General features: G+C 42.8%; 1 protein-coding gene across 1 annotated transcript; it reads right to left on the bottom strand.

Moving 5' to 3' along the window:
* Nucleotides 1-6,990: 6,990 nt before the first annotated feature.
* On the bottom strand, nucleotides 6,991-8,851 carry LOC115564641 (uncharacterized). The gene has a single exon (XM_089264496.1). It carries the CDS (start codon nucleotides 8,721-8,723, stop codon nucleotides 7,473-7,475), a length of 1,251 nt encoding a protein of 416 aa, XP_089120622.1. The 5' UTR covers nucleotides 8,724-8,851; the 3' UTR covers nucleotides 6,991-7,472.
* Between the last annotated feature and the right edge of the window lie 3,570 nt (nucleotides 8,852-12,421).

Here is a 12,421-nt window from a genome sequence, read left to right on the forward strand (position 1 = left end):
TGCTCCAGTTGCTGCCAGTTGCAGGACGAGTGTCCTGGTCACATCCTGCGGCAATAACTCACAGCACTTTATGCGCTTAAGTGATTTCTAATGCAAACCAATTTCCGAAATCAGCAAAAGCACTTGAAGCCATTTCGACTGGAGCCAGGACGAGTCGCGCCAGCTAAAGGATATTTCGTTTATGTTTTTGCCAGCCAGCGAGACATGCACAGAAAGAGAGAGGAAGAGAGAGAGAACGAGAGGGGGAGAGTGGGAGAGCGAGCACAGTCTGGCAGGCAAAGCAGGAAGTCAGCCTTGTCTATCAGCCAAATGACAGTCGCGACGGCTGCTGCTGCCGCCACCCGCCACCCGCCTCCCTCCTCACAGTCCTGCTCCGTCCATAGTCCTTTAGCTCGTGCATGTCCTGTGTGTGTGTGTGTGTGTGTGTGTGTGTGTGTAGCTTGGCTTCGCTCTGATATGCCAAGGCACAAATGTGCACATGATATGCCACGCAGTAGCTGAAGGAGCTCATAAAAAGGACACACTCACACTCACACACACACACACACTCATACACACACATGCAGCAAAATCATAAAGGATAATATTGAATTTACTGCATGAAATGCAAATTTTTTGCACTGCAAAAAGAATCCAGTAAAAAAACCCACTCAAAGATAGAGAGAGAGATAGGAAGAAAGCGGAAGAAGGAGAGTGGGAAGAGGGAGAGAGGGAGTGAGAGAGAGAGATAGAGTAGGAAGCGTAACGTGTCCTCAGCGAGCTGCTTGTAATATCCTCTACCCAAACAGCCAACAGCCCGCCACTGTGCAGAGCTCACACTCACACTCTCACACACTCTCTCTCACACACACACGCATATGTATCTTGCTCAATTTTAATATTCATATATTAAAAATCAAAATTAAAGCATAAACAACAAAAAATTATAATCAAATATTAAACTTTTATCTAGCCAAAGCCCCCACGGCATATTTATACGAAGCGAGAGCAGCTCGAAACGTTGGAAATATTCTAGAGAAATGCACCAAAGATGTGGGATAAGTGAAAATGAGCAGCTCTGAGGTATTTACAGGGTATCAAGGGTAGTCTGAAACGACTTCAGCTGATTTTTGGTCCAAACTTAAGCCTTAGCAGTTGCTTCAGTCAACCCGAAAGACTTGGATCAACAACATTTTAAGTCGAAGCGAAAGAGAAACAAAGAAAAAGAAGCAAACTTTTTTTTTTATTTTTAAATTGGTTTCAATATTCTTATAGATTCTAAGCTGAGTCAAGAGGTAAACTAATGGTATAAAAAACATGGTATAAAAAAGTTAAATGAACATTTTTCATTGAATTTTAAGTTAAATATAGAAGTAAACTAATAGATGGTAAATGATTATAAGAAAATATTAAAATTTACACCAATTCAAAGCGAAATAACAACCAAACTAATGTAAAGTTAAATTGAAAATAATGCAGAGTCTTAAACGGAAGATAAAATAAGTAAAGGCCCACCTGTTGGCCAAACTGCACTGTAACAAATTTAAGAATTAGAATTCCGGAATCAGATCTCTCTTAAGACTTAAGCCGAGCTGGAAATCTAATTTGCATGCAAATAAAAAACTATTTTAAGTACCAGCGATCTCTGCAAGGCTTTCCAGCACTCAAAGGCTGGCTATAGCAGCGGCAACTCCATGGACAGCCCTCGCGGCAAGCGTTTGCGCCACGTAATCAAACATATTGGACGCATATTGGGGCAAACAGCGCTCGATGCTCGCATGTAATGCGCTGAGCAATAAAATGTAATATTGCCAAATGATAAACAAGGAGGCTGAGCGGCGGCTCAATAGGCGCTGCTGAGGTGTTGGCAATGTGGGCGTGGCTGTCAGGAAGTAGATATATGGCATGGCCTGTAATAACCTCAAATGAAATGCAGCCCATAGAAGACTCTGGCAATGACAATCAAAAACAACGAGAGGGAGAGGGAGAGGGTATATATGTATGTGTGTGTGTGTGTGTGTGTGTGTGTGTGGTTCATGTGTGTGCGTGGCGATAAAATTAACAATTCAATGAAGTGAATTCAAAATGGCAAATCGAGAAACGAAATCAAATAACGAGCCACATAACAAAGGCCAGCCAGAAAGAGTGAGAGAGAGCGAGAGAGAGAGAGAGAGAGCGAGAGAGAGAGAGCGAGGTAGAGGCAGTGTGGAGCTGGAACGTCACATCGAATACGCATTAGCCATTAAAGCAAATAAATAAAAAGCCATAGAGAAACAGCGCAGAAGCCAGTCGAACAACAAGTCAATAAAAATTGAAATAAGCAACAGCAGGCAAAAGTTTTTATTTTTATGGCCCAGACTGTAACAATTACAAGATTAAGGAGCGCCAGGAGCGCCAGTGTGAGAGGCATAGCAACAAAAAATGTATAAATATGCCCATAAAACAGACAACCGGAATACCCTGTACTGCGCGCAGAGACTGTCGGTCGATTGAGCTGAAAGAAAAACTAAACAACTTTTGTTAAAAATGCACCGACTAGGAGATACCTCTTCTATTGCGAATGCGAATCACCATGAAATTTCCCTTATGCATGCACACACATAACACAAGAGTCGTCAGCTAATGTGGTGATGGATAGTACGCACGAACCATACATAGAGTATATACAGCTATATAGACTTTCTGAGGCTAGCCACGCCTCCTTCTGCTTGTTACATCACAAAACAATGTGCAAAAACCAATACACCCTGAATTGCTATTTCTAATAGGTTGCCAATCTATATCATAACAATAGACATAGTCAAAAGTTTCTAACTAGGAGACTCTGGGAGTCCTGCGCTAGGCTGTTATTCCCATTATTCGAAGAGTCTTTTCTAATCCGTATATGGATACAAGCCTCCGTCTATTGTAGGTCCATACGTAGTCCATATGCAGACTTACAGATGGCCACACGAATACGATTTAGCTATATGCCTATATATATATGTGTGTTCATATTTTCAATAAGTTCGGGACTATATATACCAAATAGGTCTACTGTGCCGTACGCTGGACAGCACTACCATCATTCTACGAATATTTTCTAAGCGAATCATGGGTACTAGACAGCATCTATGGTAGGTATGGTAGACGACATCCAGATGTATAGATGGGTAGACGACGAAGCAACTATTCAGAGCGATATCGAATTACCTTTGACTGATCAAGAATATATCTACTTCAAGCGGTCTGTTTTGCCAGCTGCTCATTCTTCTTAACAAGATCAATATACCCTTTACTCCCATTGGCAATGGGCTGATTGGGTATATAATATCACAAGTCCTTCACCTTTGCCAGCATCTGCTGAAAGATCAACTTTCGATCATGCTGGCATACCTTATACCATATATAGAGCAACTCACTCGATAGAATCTGGCGCTAAGGACTCTCAAGGCACCGTCGTTATAGCCGGAAGACGCGATAACCATATAAATTTACTTATATAAGTTTATCTAGGGGCTAAAATTTTCATCCCAATAACCGTACGGCTACTATGAGCAGAGTTTTCATAACCGGATTCTACTGTACATGTATCCATGCAGTTGTCGCTTCGCCTTGGTGCACACTGTACAGTAAACTTTACACACTTAAGCATGAATTCGATCAATTTCGTCTAAGGCAAATTTCATTGCTGACATTTTATGCACAATATAATATATATTATTGTTTGCTTCTTCTTCTTCTTTTTATATTTTGATGGTGGCATAAATCGTATTTTGAAACTGTTTTCGAAGAGCATTCTCTCTGAGATTGAGTTGAACGCCAAGGCGACAGAGTGGCAGGGGTTGAGAGGAGGTAGGGATACTTGATGGGGGTGGTGTTACATATATATGGGGAGGGGGGGCGGCGACGACTTTTGCGCCCCTTGTGAATGCTCTGCATTAACATATACCATAAATCTCTCACACTCGACGAGCCGTCGCCGTCGCCGTCGCCGCTGCTGTTGTTGTTGTTGTTTTTCTGCTTTTCTCTTCTGCTTTTATACACATTTTATGATCGCATGAGTAACATATATCGATTTATGCAACTGTGTGGGTGTGTGCGTGCATGTGTGTCACTCGGTGGGTGTATGCCAAAAATCACAGCATACTTTGAGGGGCGGCCGGCCTGAGAGAGAACAGCCCCCGCTCAGAATAATCGAAAATATTTTCACATAAATGCCGAAATGAAGCTGGTGACAGCGTGTATGTGCATGTGTGTGTGTGTGTGTGTGTGTGTGTAACGTCTAATGAATTCATGTTGCTAGCAGCGACGCCAGCAGAGCAGCTGCCGCTAAAATGTTTACATTTAGTTAAACGCAAACTTAGCGATTGTGCGTCTGTGTGTATGTGTGTGTGCATGTGTGCGTGTTTGTGTATTTTAAGCATATGCTGGCAAATGCAAATTGCTGTCAAACTCAGCTTAAGTGGGCGGCAGCGTGTGGGCGTTGCCTGGTTTGCAAATGCAGCTGTTTGAATTGTTTCATATTTTGATTAATTTCAGCAGCTGCTTCTTCTTCTTCTGCTTCTGCTTCTGCTTCTGTTTCTGCTCGTTTGTTGTTTGCCAGTTGAAGTAATTGCGTAATGCACTCATCTGTGTGCGTGCGTGTGTGTGTGTGTGTGTGTGTATTTAAGTACATAATCGACAAACACACGCACACACACACACACATGCAGAGCAATTAAGCAAATAAAGCGCTATAAGGCAAAAACTAAATGAATTAAACGATACAAACGCGAGGGCTTAGCCAAGGAGGGGCGTACGACGGGGCGTGGCTGTGTTGCAACACTTATAAGCCAACTGACAGATATGTATATGCATGTATATACATATAAAAAATATACATATATACAATATCTGTGCCTGAGTGTGCGCCTGTGTGTGTGTGTCTGTGTGTGGGTGTGTGTGTGTGTGTGTGTGTGTCTGTGTGTGCGAATATCTCTCTTACTCTAACGCTCTAGTGCGCTTCATGCTCATAAAATACGAGATAATAAAAAGTGAATTATGAGCCCGCGAGCAGCGACGGCTACAAAAAAGCTGAAAAAATAGCAAACAGCAGCTAGGTTGCAGCAGCGGCTATAGACGACTAACCAAATACCCTGTACAAATTATGTCAACTCTGTGAAAGCTGTGGAAATTCGCTTTGCAGTTGAGGATTTCATTGAAATCGAAATGTTCTTAAGTGAAGCGGCTTGATTGATTGATTATTTTTTGCCAAACGAGCTTTTTAGCTTCTCTGTAAGAGTAGTTCTTGATCATAAGGGAGATATTTGCGCTTGAGATCTGTAAATTATTTATCAGAACTGACTCGAATTCATTATATAGTCATCCATAGCTATCAGATCTTAACCGTTTGAAATACTTTTGATCTTTAAAGAACATGGCACAAATTTCGTATGAGACCTCCTAAAGCTTTCAAGCAATAGTAGCTCATGAAAGTATCTTTCCGTTAATGCTAAGAAGCTTTATTTAGCAACTCAATCGTTTGCAGGGTATTGCAGCTATAGCAACAACAGCAACAACAACAACAACAACAGCAGCAGAAACAGCAGCGAGGAGCAAAAAAGAAAACATTTAATTGCGATTGTTTGTTTTCCTGCTAGTTTTTATTTGCACTTTAATTATGAAAAATATGAAACGCAGCACCAACTGCAGCGGCAACTAATTTTTACAAGTTGCAGTTAAAGTTAACAGCTGACAGTGGGGTGGGCGGTGGCGGGGGTGCGGCAGGCATGGCACAGCCAGAAGACAGAAGAAGCAGTTTAAGTTATGAGCAATTTATAAGAGCGCAGAAACAGAAACTCAGTCGTAAAGTAGCGAAAGCCAAGTGCATCAAGTGAGTGAATTTGGGTTAATTGATTTGCATTCGATTAAATGGGTCGCAGGATAGCTCGCACGAGCATTGTACCCTGTAAGAGAAGGTTTTCCAGCTGACTTTTTGGCTAGCTGACAGTGTGATTGACAGATGAGGCTGATCGGATATGATTTTGTGACTTTATTTGTTAGCTAAATGGCTAGGACTAGGAAATGACTGACTGATTGATTGATTGACTGTTTAATTGACCCGCCATTTGCCAATTGACAGACTTGACTGATGGCACGCACATTGACTGATAGACTAAGATTCAAGAGATTGATTGATACACTCTGCTGATTGATTGACTGACTGATTGATCCGCCATTTGCCAACTGACAGACTTCACAGACTTGACTGATGACACATTTACTTTTAGACTTAATATACTGAAAGATTCAAGAGATTGATTGATACACTCTGCTGATTGATTGATTGATTACTTGACTGAATCTTTTCAGTGACAGCTCGGCTGCTTAAATGACTTAGCTGTTTACTCTTTAAACTCAGTGATTAGTTAGTTTATTATTTGATTGTCCGATAGATTGATTGACTAATTGACTGATTGATTGATAGACAGAAACGGCAGCTAGTGTGGGCGAACTGATTGACCCGCAGACTAATGACTAAATGTTGCATTGCCAGACATCTAACTGTTAGTCATCAGATTGATGATTGAAAGAATTCACTGATTGAATGCAATCGCTTGATTCTGATTAACAAACGTACTAGCTTGACTGCTGACTGATTGTTCATTGATTGATTGACAGACCTATTAGCTCGAATGCTGCCTGAATGAATGACCATATAAGTTAAGTAAATAAGAGTGACTAATGATTTGATTGACTGATTGAGTGATTGATTCTTTTGACAAACTTGTCCGGCGGAATGATTGACTTACTGCCTGCAGCTTGATTGACTAACAGATAACCGACTGTAGATTGACTGAATCGAATGCTGATTGAATGGTTGATCAACTTACTTCTCACTGATCAATGATTGAGTGATTCATCGATGGATTGTTTTCAACCACTCAACGAAAGGATGATTGGGCCCGACTTGGCCTGACTGCTCACCAGCTAACTAATGATTGACTTTACTAATGGGCAAATGAATTGACACAAATCGATTGATTCAACTTCATTCAGCTAAATTGGATATATTTATTCATTATCGGGTCAAGTCTTTATATGGAAAATATTACAAAAAATCGCATCTCATAGGAATTACATAATTTCAATCAAAATTTAAACATTCTTGTGTTGTTCTTCATGAAAAGTTTTTGCTGGAACACAAGGTGGCCAAGAGAGAGAACAAAATGTTTTGTTTAAAAAACGCGTCAATTTGCTAAAAGTTGCAGAAATACGAGGCATCTGGAAAGTATATGACGTAACGTCGGATTAACAGCGCCTTGAAATCGAATGGTAATTCCGAAAATGCCATCTATATCGAAATGGAGTGGGTCTTTGGGTGTTTGTTCGCTGAATGGATGCAGTCATAGTATTTAGTTGAAGGTCGATTTGATTAATTGTTTGACAGCTCAAGGGATTGATTGCTGAAGTGAGTAAGGAATAGATTGTTAGTCGTTGTTAAGCTATTGGGAGATTGCTTGCTGGTTGCATTAGCCGAGAGTTGGGAACTCGGCTTCGTCATTCATATTGATCGGATCGGAGTCGCTCTTGGCCGCGTTCTTGTTCAGCGAACGTCCGCCCCCCCAGCCGCTGAGATAGCCGCTGCGACGACGATCGTCCTTGAACTTGAACTCAATGTTCATGATGCGTCGCAGGCGGCCGGCGCGCTGCGGATACGTGGTTGCCTCGTACTCCACGGTCATATCGGAGTCCGACTTGGCTGGCTTCTTCTTTGGCAAGACAATCATTTTCTGCCAGTCCGGCTTGGCGACCTCCCCCTCGCCGGGCTTGCGTATGTTGTAGGTGGGCTTGGTGCGCTCAACGCACATGGCGCGCCACTCCTCGACAGTTATGTACTTGGTGGTGTCCTCCTCATTGGAATTGTCGCCCGCCTGCTGTGGCGACTGCAGCTGCGAGGACGACTGCTGCTGCTGCTGCTGCTCGTTGAACGAATCATCCTTGTCTAACAATATGTTTGGATTCTTCATGGCAATGCTCTGCTCCTCGATGTCCTTGATGACCGAGCCCCAGTTGTGGGCGCCGCCCCCGTTGCGCTTGACCACCGCCTTGATGCCCGTCTTATCGGAGCCCGAACGACGATCGAACTTGCTCTTATAGAGCCGGCCGTAGCCGCCGTTCTTGTTGCTGTTATTGATGATGCGACTGAACACGGTGCGCTCCCTATAATGACGCTGCGGCTGTGGCTGCGGCTGCGGCGGCGGCTCCAGATCCAATGGCTGCACCTTGGATGATTGCTGCAACGGTTGCTTCTGCTGCTTCAGCTGCTGTGGCTGCTCTCGTTCTTGCTGTGGCTGTGGCTGCTGCTGTGGCTGCTGCTGCTGTGGCTGCTGCTGTGGCTGCTGCTGCGGTGGCTGCTCTCGTTCTTGCTGCTGCTGTGGCTGCTGCTGTGGCTGCTGTTGGGGCTGCTGCTGTGGCTGCTGCTGTGGCTGCTGCTGTTGGGGCTGCATGTCGGACTTCTTCGACTCTAGCTTCGGTCCGCCGTCAGCCATCGAGGTGCCATTGGCCTTGAGGTCCTCCTTGAGGCCCCGCTCGCCCTTGCCATTGCGCTTGGCCTTGCCCTGGTTGGCTGCCTTCTTGCCCAGCACCAGCGACTTGATCTTCCTGCACTTGAGCTTCGAGCTGTTGTCCAACAGCTGCAGCTTCTTTTGGCCGACGCACAGATCGCTGGCCTCGTCATCGATGAACAGCAGCTGATAGCGATTGTTCCCAAAATAATCCATTTTTACCGACGAAAATTTACTTTTTTTTTCACAATAATTATTCTCGCACGCAAGCTAACACAATCGTATCAAACTAAACTGTACAGCTCAATTGATTCTCTCCCAAAAAGTGAACGTGCTTTGACATTTCAATATTAATTTCTCTCGGGCTACTAGCTCAATCGAAAATTTTACAAAGGCATTTACTCATACGTCAAATGGGAGCGCTATTTTGTGAAGTGACAGGAAAATCAAAAGTGGCAAGAAATGGGATATTTTTTGTTGCATTTATTTTCTAGCTATAGCCATACTATTTTTAATGGAATGGAACGTTACTCTAAAGACAGCTGAAGAGCGCCAGGATAGTGGATAGCTCGTAGGGCATTTAGCATGAGTGTGGATTGGATGCAGGAAAAGGTTGCTTTTCGCCCATCGGAAAAATGTTTGTGCAGAGAGTGATCCCCGTTCAGGCAATCCAATATAAGATCTTGCGAAGATCATAAATTATTTACAAAGATCAAATACCCTATTCAGTCTTCGGGATAACGAGCAGCTCAACATAAATCATATCAGCACGATATATATGGGTGCTACATAGATCGCTGAAGATCACTCAGTTATAGAGCAAAGTATTTTGTGCTGTTAAACTGAGAACTTACATGATGGAGATGCCAGGAGAACTGATCCCTCTGCAGGAGACTCAAATGACTTCCAACTGCAGCCACAACATTTCCATTACCCATTTATAGCTACTGCCGTGGCACAGTTCACGATCAAACTTCTGATTGGCATGGCAAAGAAACTCTAGGCTCAATCTTCCCCGGTTACCCCCTAGAATATCCTTGTCGTATTCAGCTAGATGAGCTCAGCTCAGACTATTCCCATATCTCATATCTGTGACGTGTAATCCTCCAGCTTTAAGGCTGCTGCTAATAACTTGATGCGCACCTACAGAGCAGAGCTCAGACCGCAGACTTGGCAGGTTTTTTTCTTCTCTTATGTTTTGCTCTGTTTTGTTGTTAATGTTAACTCTTGGCTATTTATTTTCTGCTCCCGCTTCCTACTTGGCTGCATTAAATTGAACAACTGCTGCCGTCGAGCAGCAACAAAAGCAAAGTCTATGTGCGGAGGATAAAAAAATGTCTGTAAACTTTTTTGCGCGAGCCCCGCAATTTTCTCTCTAATTAAAACGGGTAGCACACGTTGGCTGTCAGTGGCAACGGCCACGAATTGAAGGTGCTGTGCCAGTGTGTGTGTGCCAGTGTGTGTGTGTGTGTGTTGACTGAATTGCAAATTAAATGCGAGAAATGCAGCAAGGAAAAAGCTTGTTAAGCAACAAAAATCTCTGGTACTTTCTCTCTCTCTCTCTCTCTTTCTCTCTCTCTCTCTCTGACTCTCTTTCTCTCACTCTCTATTCCCCTTTTCTCTCACTCTCTTCCACTTCCCATCTCTTTGGCGTTATCAATAATGGCAATTAGTAAGCACTTGACATGCAGCACTAAGAAAGTAGCTTGTAAAGTCTTAGACATGCATGTTAAAACGCACAGCGTTGCCAGACAGCAGCTGAAAAAAAAGATGAATGAGGCGGCAAGTGGTAAGTGGCAAGAGGTAGAATATTTGTGCTTGTTAAAATTGATTGCCTGTTGGAGCGAAATCAAGCGAGAGCCTACAAAAGCGAGTACAACCGACTCAACAATACCCGTTCACTCATGTAATAAAGATATCTTGCGATTGGCCAAACTCCAATTGGTAGAAGAGAATTGGTAGAGAGAGTGCCACAGACACTGCCCAAAGCCGAATACACTCTTTTCACATTGCAGAACGAGTATCAAACAGAAAGAGGAGGTGAAGCAGAGCACAGCAAAGCAGCTCACACACTTTTCAACAGCAACAACAAATGGCAACTGTTTGCTTAGAGGCTACCTTTTGGGCTGCTAGCATTGATTTATATTTGTATTGACACTTAAAGGATGTCCCAGCCCCAGCCCGAGTCCCAAGCCCAGCCCACGTTCGTCTCTTTGTCTCGTCTGTCCATTGTACCGCCGTCCTCTGTCTGTTTGCCAAGCGCACAAATTTGTCCCTGTCATTGTTTTACAAGCCCAAAAGGGAGCCCAGCACAAAGCACCACAGACAAAGACGAAAACGAAGACGGAGACGAGCAACTCTTTCAGTTAAAAGCACAAAATGTATCGATTAAAAACAAAAACAAAAACAAATGCAAAAACAAATGCAAAAACAAGATATCAGAGCGCAGCCACGACTAGCCGAGGCGTGAATACACTGGGCAAAGTGGGTAAACAAACATAACGGTTAACCGGTTCGGTTCGCAAATAAAACAATTGAAGTCTGAAATATAATGAAATCAAATCCGAGCTGAAATGAATTTGTAATCACCCAATGGGTGTGGTTCAGACCAAAAGCTATTGCAATTCTCAGAAAAAAAACAAGATCGAGCCAATTTTCATAATAATACAGTAGAATCCGGCTATAATGACCCTCGAGCGACTGTTGTTGTACGCGAAGGACGCTATAAACGTTTAAGGTTACGTTGTCTGGGGACCAGAATTGTCGTCGCATATAACCGGATTTTACTGTTCATATAGAAGAACTGGTTTCAATGCGCTAGACAGCCAAATAAAGAAATGACAATCAATCAAATTCAACCGGTAAAGGGGCTTATGTATATTATATTTTCACTGAATTGACTTGAAATTGTGGAAATGCGGATGTACAGGAGACAACTATTCGAGGCTTAGTTCAGAGCAGAGACTCGGTTCAAATTGCGAATCTATGGCCCAGCTGAATTTCTTCTAATATACGACTTAGGTTTCGTTAATTGCGCGATAAAACAACTGTATAACACATACAGAGATCTGAATTGTCAGGCTCAAGATGAGCTGCAGAGAGTTAGAGGCGGTGGCTATAAAAGAGCCTCTCTTCATATAAAATATCATCGGTCATGCGTTACATACTGTCTAAGAAACTCATCATACCCTATGGCAGCGTATAAAAAGATTTGCCTTTGAGTTTGGCAGGCAACAAATGTGAAGTGACACTTGCAAAGCAGACAAACAAACAGATAGACAGACAGACAAACAGACAGACGAACAGACAGACGAACAGGCTGACAGGTGAACAGACATGAAATATTGAAAAAAAAAAAAGAAAACATTTTGTGACTTGGCCGACAAATTGAGAGGGAGTTTGCTTAGCTGCATTTACATGCGCAAATCAGACTCGAATTAACACTGATGAGGGGCGCAGCCAAATGCTATATATTCAGGAGCCATTGCTGAGTTCTCGAGTGGAAAGTAGAGATGAAAAATAAGGGTTTTCATTAGGTTCAAATGAAGCTGAAGTTGTGCTATGATAGAGTTTATAAGAGAGTGGGTAGCGTCTGTTCAAAGCAGACTTTGTTGTCCATATTCTAAGCTATCCCAAAGTTATCCAGGGATATTCGCTGATTGTCAAATAGATTTGATTGTCAAGGTGAATAGATACCAAGATTGATCGCATTGAACATGATCCACTGAATATGCAGGAGCGCTGCTATATAGTTTATATTGAAACTCAGCCATAGATGACTATAGCTAAACTGAATAGTTGTAGAATATGATTATAATTCATGAATAGCTAAACTGAATAGCTGTAGAATATGATTATAATACATGGAACGCTGCTCCAATGGAGATTATCTTCTTAAAATGCGCATAGAGTAC

Source organism: Drosophila navojoa, chromosome X, assembly GCF_054131105.1.
Source record: "Drosophila navojoa isolate 15081-1374.11 chromosome X, UAZ_NAV_1.0, whole genome shotgun sequence".
NCBI lineage: Eukaryota > Metazoa > Arthropoda > Insecta > Diptera > Drosophilidae > Drosophila > Drosophila navojoa.